Raw genomic sequence first — 7,992 nt, forward strand, 5'->3', positions numbered from 1 at the left:
AAACGCGTGGTTTTTTTTTCTTCCCGCCACACATCACATACACAGATAGCAACAGGCGAAACGATAATGCGAGCTAACTATTACCTGCGGCGGTCGATCCTATCATCAAGACGGTACAAAGAGTCGCTTCATGTGTAGACCCCCGGGTTGGCCGGGCTTTGGTCCGTCTGTCTCATGCCGCAACCCACTGGAAACGGCACCAGCGGGATGTTTTGGCTGCTTCCGCTGTTCCCCCGGCGCCTTCAGTTCCACTTCGTCAGGGTAGCGAACTGCTGTCAACCCGGTGAAGGGTCGTAACTTGTTCCAATTTTCCACCACCTGCAACTGCAAACTTGTCGTTGAGAGAACATGGACGCTTGTGTCCGGATTCAGCGATTTAAGCATCGCCGCTACGGCGAGCACCCGCTCGGGAGCTGTGATGCGGTCCGGATACTTCAAGAGACGCGGTTCATTGTTATGTAGTGCAACCTCGCCACGCATGGCGGCTACCTCCATTCCTTTTTTTGGAGAAAAATCCTGTAGGGTCTCCAAGGTGTTGGGGAAATCTCCCCTCTTGCGGATTACCAAAGGAAATGCCGCGCCGTGAGCCCCTTCCTTCGGCTCCGACACCGTCTTCCGAAGCAGCTCAACTGATTCTGGTGTGATGGGACCATCCACAATGTATGTATGCGCGTTCAGTTGGTGGGTCAGAGGCAGCACACGTACAGCCGGGTGATCTTCCAACAGCTTCTGCAAGCGCTTCAACATATGTTTTGTGTAGCTGCCCTTGACCGTTCCACTCTCCTCTTTCACCCGGCGCACAAGCAGCCGAATAGAGGAAAGGGGCACAAGAAGCGAGTCGTAGTGGCTGAGAAGCGACTCAAAGCGTGGGTTAAGGATGATGTTGTGATCCAATACTGCGACGCGACCTTGAACAATCCAACGCTGCGACCGCAAACCGACAGTCCCGAGGCCACGGGTGGAAACGCTAACAATGTTACCGAGTTGGGATTCAAACACGTTAAAGAAAAGCATCGCGTCTTTCGGGCGACTGTGAGCCAACAACATGTCAAGAATGGCCAATCCTAGGGCAAGTGTTGAGTTCACTGGATTTCCGGGATCCTCAGTACTTCTACTGTACTCCCGCGCGGCGAAGCGCACCGCTTCATGATCGAGCTTAAGTCTCGTCAGGTTTGTGAGGACAGCACGATACATACTGTCGGTTACAGGCATGCCCAAGAGGTGTGCCTCGGTAACACATCGGACAACGTGCGAGGTGTTGTTTGGGTTGAGAGATACCAACGTAGCGAGTGTGTCTTTGCTTGGTTGCACATTGTTCTCCTTCATTGCCTGAAACACCTCTACACCCTTTTCCCACAAAGCCCCTGCCATCGTCGATATTGTCGCGTTGTACAAACCGGCTGTTACGTCAACGGTCCCACCAAGTGACTGAAGAACGGAGAGACTCATTTCCCACCTATTGGGCGAACGTGTCTGCTGCATGCACCTCAGAAGTTCCAAGTACACCGTGCTATTAGGTGCCGCTTCGTTTTGTACTGCCTTAGAGAAGACTGCGAGCCCAACGTCGACAGCACCAGCCCTGCGACACGCGTTCATTACCGTGTGCAGTGCGTAAGGATCGCACCCCATTTTGTCATCTATCATTGCTGCATAATGTCGTACGGCATCTTTCCACAGCCCGGATGATCGGTAAGTCGCGAGTAATGCGCCGTGTAGCTTCGAGTTGGCCTTCTTTTCTCGGCATGCCCGTTCCCAATACCGCAGCGCATTTTTGCTGTCCCTGTTATCATTTGCGTGTGCCATGAGTGTGCAGTAGTGCGAGGAGGTCAGCTTCAGTTTGGCTTCGTCAACCGCTTCTACTACTATCTCTGACCGGTCAAATCGATTTAACGCGCGGCACTTCCGCAGTACCTCAGAGATAGCCTCGTTTGAGAGTTCATTCATCCCAGTCGCTCTCCGGGTGGCGCTATGCAACTCTGCAATCGGAACCTGCAGTAACATTCCCACGACAGTTGGTTTTGCTTTACTGGCCCCATGGAGGGCATTTTTGCGCTTTCCGTACAACAGTTTCGCGATGTTGGGACGCTCGTTACGTCGTGAGGGTGCGCGTGGTATGTAACAGCGGTTTAACATGATAACAGACACCTTAACTAATATATATATATATATATATATTTATATGTCCGTGTGTTTTCTGTGAGGATATGCGTTTCCCAATACGCTTTTGCGTGGCCGCTTCACGTTGCGCTCCCGTTAGAGATGTGTGTGAACCGCGCTGAGGCGAAAAATTGCCGAAGAAGAATGAGAAAGAAAAAAAAAAAGAGAAAGTTGTTGGATAGTCCAGGTGTTAATGGGTAGCATTTCTTAGCAGCCTTGAGCAGAGGTGGTGAACTGTTTTTTTTCTTGTATTTCCCTTTTTTCTTTTTTTTTCCCCAGTGACAACACCCTTATTTTCCTACGGGACCGGTAAACAAATATTGTGTTGAAGAAGCTACTTTCCCCCTTTTCTAGATTTGCATACATGGCGGCGGATGTGTGCGGTAAAAAATAAAAAAAGGTTTGAGTAAATCTTTAAGACATCTTCTCCCTCTTTTTCATTTTCATTTTCTTTTGCCCCAAGTTCAGTGTTTTCATCTGTACACGTTTTTTTTTTGTTCCTGCCTGTAACGCAAATACACAAATGGTGATATCAATATATAAGTATATAAATAGACAAATCCCTTTTGCTGTCTCTCTCTCTCTCTTTTTTTTTTCTTTCTTTCTTTCTTTTTTCTTTTTTAAACGCTCCGTTCCATATATGTGAAGGTAAAAGGGGAAGGCGTCTGTGTATGTGGTCAATCAGTCATGTTGGCATGGGGCTCTTTTCTCTTTTCTCTTTTTTCCTTTTCTTTTCTTTAATTATTCATCATATTCTCCCTTCAATGCATCTCTCCTTTTGCTTCCTTTATTGCTATATGATCCACTTTGCATTATCAGCCACTAACTCAGCGCTGATCCGTTACTTCTTTTTTTCCTTTTCCTTTTCCTTTTCTTCCTTCAAGGAGTTCTTCGTGTACATTTTATCACGATTTTGCGGTTGGGAACCGCTACACTCGTCTCCCGCCCTCATGCCTCATTTTTCCTCCTCCCCCAACCTTTAACTCATTCGCACTTTTCCTGCCATACACAAAAAAACAGACGGTGCCCAAAGAAAAAAAAGAGAAAAAAAAAGATGAAACAAAACAAAACATAAAAGATAACATAAAAGATAACACGACAACGAGTAGAGTGGAAAAGTGACGTGTAAGTCGGCATTAAAGCGGTGAAAAGTACCAACTGGTGGCTATCGTTACTAACGGTAAAGCAAAAATACACTACAGAGCTCATGAACGCACATTGAGGCTGCAATGTTGACCATACAAATTCCTTCTCTTAACCTTTTTTTTCTTTGCTCTTAACCCCCTTTGTGTTTCCCTTTCCTTGCTCTCCTCTTATTTCATCGTTTCAATTCATTCGATTATTTTATTTTATTTTTTTTTATTTTTCCGATTCCCTCTTCCCATCGTTCATATATTACTGAGTTGAAAAGGACAGGAAAAGGACAGGGGAAAATGAGACGTAAAAGAAGTTAAGGGGAACAGAAAGAACTAAAATGAAAAGAAAAGAAAGGTTCGAATAAATAAATACACGAAAAGGAAAATAAAAGGGGGGGGGGAGATGAAAAAAAAAAAAAGAAGCAAATGCACCCACATCTTTTATGCTCATTGTCCACTTCATTTCCTATCGAACAAACCACCACCATCAACAACAGCGAAGACGACAAACAAACTCCGACAAACGTAATAAAAAAAAGCGAAATAGGACACTTTATAGATTGACCGACACTTGTAAATCGAAATCCAACTAGCGTACACACGCCGCGCTTCGGTTAAAAAATTTTTTACTTTCTCTCTGACTGGAAAACAAAAAGAAAAAAAAAACAAAAAAAAAAAGGGCCCGCAAAAACCAGGAGTTCACACCGCAATGAGTCCGAGAAGGGGATAAGAGTAAACACCGGCTCAGCGACAAGTGCCAGTGGGGGAACAGTAACAATAACCGGCCATCCGCGCCCCATACCTTTCACTAAGGTATTTGCAACAAATGGGCGGGCTTTAACTTTTAAACCAACAATAATGGGGGAAATGAAAAACAAAAAACAAAAAAAAACAAAACAACAGTAAAAGCGGTAACAATAGAAGGCAAACCGAAGCAATAACGTATACAAATATATCAGATAGTAGTAGAAGCCACCGCCATCAGCATAAAGGTATAACAGAATGGAGGGGGAAATATAAAGATAAGAAAAACAAACTAACAACACTCTGATAGCCGTATAGCGGGAGCCAACAATACAAATAAAGAGGAAGAAAAGCAGGGGAAAACAATAATAATAACAACAACAAATGGAACCGTACCGTGTAGGAGAGGTGCTCAAAACGAGAGAGCCACTAGAGACAATACCACCCATTCGTCCATTCATACATCAATCCAAACACAAACATGCACATGTATGTACGTGTAAGCATATAGCTATTTACTCCACACCCCTTCACAACCAGTACACAAAACTCACGGATCCAAAACGTGTAAACAAAAAAAGAAAAAAAGAAAGAAAGAAAGAGGGAAGTGAAAGAAAAAGAGAGAGGGGAAAAAGAAGAGGGATGACCGTGCGGTGCTTTACTTTCATATCTACTGGTCCCGCCACCGCCCACAATTTTTCTTTCCCTCTTGTTCACACACTTTGTTATTTTTCTGCTGGTTCCTCCCCAAAAGAGGGTGTGAGCGCACTCGCACATAAAGAGCATGTGCACATACAAGCACTTATACTCTTTGGTCACGCGGCATTAAAACACAACTGCTAACACCGCCTGTGCTCACGCCAATTTCTGGACAAGAGTGCAAAACAAGCAGCGTACGATGTCCAGTGCAATCACTGAGCCTTTTAAAACACTAAAGTCCAATATATACCCGTCGTCATGGCTTTCACGAATGCGGAAGAGATGAATAAGTATAACAACCTGCAGCACTCTGTCCGCACGTTTCTGTTGTGTGTGTTGCAGTCCTTCATCCTCTGCTGAGTCCCAAGAGCTTGTCTCCCTCAAGGGGTTGTATATCCGTTCAAACGTCACCGCTGTTGGACGGACGAGCAGTTCAAACGAAGTGGGGCTCTTCCACTCCATAGCATACCGCTTAAGCACCTCGTATACGACGCGCATCACCCCAGAGGAAGTGAGGTCAGCCATGAGACCGATTCGCCAGCCCACATTATTCTTCACTATGAACTCGCGCTCTTCCCTTGTGTAGATCACGTCTGACTTTGCTACGGACCCCACACGCTGGCGCTCAGTGTTTCCACTACTTAGCCTGCTCTTGGAGTCTCTGGAGCATCCCGGCCGAGCCTCGTCAATTGGGTTAGTGCTTCCACAATCCTCACGGTAAGATGAGTCCAAGGTGCCGCTCGTCTCGGCGTAGGAGTCGGCGCGTTTCCCAATAAAAAACACACCACCCGGGTTAGGCGGTGTAGCCGCCGCCGTGGCAGCTCCGTGATGTGTCTCCCGCATGGATGCGGGAACGAAGTTACTCCCATTGTAGGCGTGTTTGTTGGATGAGACATCGCCGTTACCGAGCAGTGACTCCATCACAGGACTTTGCGTCAACAACAGACCGAGGTGCAGTTCCCGCTCCGTTGCCCTAGGCACATGCGTCAGCTCCGTCCCGTATGTCGTACACCCCATCTCGGTGGTCTCTTTGTTAAGAATTTCATCCGCCCCGTTTCTGAGTATTTTCCGCTGTTCTGCGTCGAATATGATGCTGTAAGCCACAAATGCCTCACCACGGCCCTCCCTGATGGCAGCGCGGACTTCACGGTCACTCCTGTTAAGGTATTTCGCAGTAGCCGCCGCAGCGGTTGTTGATATGCGTTTCTGCTCGTCCACGCGTCTGGGGTCGGCAGGCCAAAGCCGAGCAGGAAGATTTGTGACGAACCATTGGTGATTGTAGATCTGTGGGATTGTTAGCCGGTGAACTGGATCGACAACTAATATCTTTTCAATGAGATCCCGCGCACCACTGCTGACGTGTGCGGGGATTTTGTAACTACCGCTTTTGATCTTCCTGAAAAGCGATGGTGTGTCACTCTCGTCGAAGGGCAGGGACCCGCAGAGTAGGGCATAGAGTATAACGCCGCATGACCATATATCTGTATTGGATCCCACGTAGTATCGGCCATCAATTACCTCCGGCGCAGCATAATTTGGTGACCCGCATGAGGTTTGTAGGAACTCTCCATCCTTTGCTATGTTGGAGAGACCAAAGTCGATTAGTTTTACCTGCAGACCCGGACCCAGTAATATATTCTCCGGTTTAAGATCTCGGTGGGCAACCAAGAAGTTGTGACAGTAGTTCACCGCACATATAATCTGCTGAAATATGTAACGGGCTTCGTTTTCCCGAAGTTTTCCCTGATTCACAATGTGTTGAAACAACTCCCCACATTCGACATACTCCATGATGAGGAATATTTCTGTGGTGGTGTAGATGACTTCATACAGACGGCAGATATTAGGGTGGGAAAACAACTGCAGTATCTTAATCTCACGGGCCACCTTTTCATCCATTTTTGCATGTTCCAACCTATCCCGATTAATCATCTTCACTGCTACTGTATGCCCTGTGGGAATATGCGTTGCCTCCTTCACTTTACCAAAGCTTCCCTTTCCTATGGTTTTACCAATGACATAGTTGCCAATAGCCTGTTCACCTTCCGGCATCCTGTACGTATCTGACTTGCGGTGATTCCCTGTTTTCGCTTACTTTACCAACGACTTAACTCCACCCCGCTTTCGCGTCTGTACGCCGCCCCTTCAATGCGCTTCGCTATTTACACCGAATAGTGCGCTTATTTGTATTTGCAAGTGTGCTACCACGCGCCTCCTTGTGCCAAATTTCCCCTTTCCCTTTCCCCAGCTGCGTACGAGTGATTTACTGGAGTGGGAAAAAAAGGAGAGGAAAAGCCTCGAAGTGAGTGGCGTGTCACCAACCTATTCCGCTTCCTCCTTCCTTCCTCTGCTGTACGCTCAGCTTGAAGTGGGGGCGACCGCGTAACGTGAGGAGAAAAAAAAATCCAATATATATATATATAAATATATATCCTGTCCTTATTCAGATATATTGAAAAGTACCCCACCGCGTACCCCCCCCCAAAAAAAAATGAAAATGACAAAAACAGAAACGCAGCCTGATACCTGTCGTACCTGGCCTTTACTTCGCTCCTTGGTCACTTTCCAGTTGTTATTTTTTGTGCCTTTCGGGTTTTTTTTTCCTTAAACAAAAAACCAACCGGCCCTACCCCCTCCCACGTGTAGAGGGGCCTTCACCTCGCTTCCTCTCTCCTTATAATGATAACAACAACGATAATAAGCTATTGTTAATATCGTTTTTATGTTGCTTTGATTAAAGTACATCAGTCGGAGATGGAGAGCAGGCAGCGCGCGGGCGTGGGTGAGGGAGAGGGAAAAATGAGAACAAGAGATTGAAAAGGAAGGAATATTATTGCTGATGACGCAAAGGGCTAAAAACGCACTGTGCCGAAAACACTCCGTACACGTGGATGGATGTGTGCCAAATGGGTAATCCCCATGTAAATAATTTAAGCGAGTTAACCCGTCGCTCCGGGATAGGACCTGTCGACCCACAAACGGTATTAAGCAAAAAAAAAAAGAAGTGGTGAGGAATGGTGAAAATGATAAGCGAGCAGCACTGGCGACTTAAACACCATAAATCACAGCTGCAATCGCCGACAAGCATGGAGTCTATAATGCATGCTCCACACACTCTATGCTGTGCATGCATATTGTACCTAATCAGCAAATTAGCGACACCTGACACTTATTTGCAGCGCATACGTGTACTTGCCGTTGCTTTCCGTTCACCACTGCCACCGCTACGACCGCTTTTAACGTTAAAACCACTATG

At 46.5% G+C, this 7,992-nt stretch overlaps 2 protein-coding genes across 2 annotated transcripts, besides 11 other annotated features; both read right to left on the bottom strand.

The window, feature by feature from the left end:
• Positions 1-5,929: part of a sequence feature (sequence corresponds to BAC RPCI93-26J7) that runs on past the window's edge.
• Tb927.3.4550 (hypothetical protein, conserved) lies at positions 106-2,133 on the bottom strand (the record flags this gene model as incomplete). The annotated part of the gene is made up of 1 exon (XM_838954.1): positions 106-2,133. One exon carries the CDS (start codon positions 2,131-2,133, stop codon positions 106-108), a length of 2,028 nt encoding a protein of 675 aa, XP_844047.1.
• Positions 2,154-2,181: a microsatellite.
• Positions 2,730-2,779: a sequence feature (CT-rich).
• Positions 2,864-2,896: a microsatellite.
• Positions 3,187-3,251: a sequence feature (A-rich).
• Positions 3,497-3,523: a microsatellite.
• Positions 3,565-3,715: a sequence feature (A-rich).
• Positions 3,939-3,971: a microsatellite.
• Positions 4,607-4,663: a sequence feature (GA-rich).
• Positions 4,893-6,788, bottom strand: Tb927.3.4560 (serine/threonine protein kinase, putative; the record flags this gene model as incomplete). The annotated part of the gene is made up of 1 exon (XM_024642676.1): positions 4,893-6,788. One exon carries the CDS (start codon positions 6,786-6,788, stop codon positions 4,893-4,895), a length of 1,896 nt encoding a protein of 631 aa, XP_024498418.1.
• Positions 5,930-7,992: part of a sequence feature (sequence corresponds to BAC RPCI93-48K5) that runs on past the window's edge.
• Positions 7,145-7,168: a microsatellite.

Source organism: Trypanosoma brucei, chromosome 3 (assembly GCF_000002445.2).
Source record: "Trypanosoma brucei brucei TREU927 chromosome 3, complete sequence".
Lineage (NCBI taxonomy): Eukaryota > Euglenozoa > Kinetoplastea > Trypanosomatida > Trypanosomatidae > Trypanosoma > Trypanosoma brucei.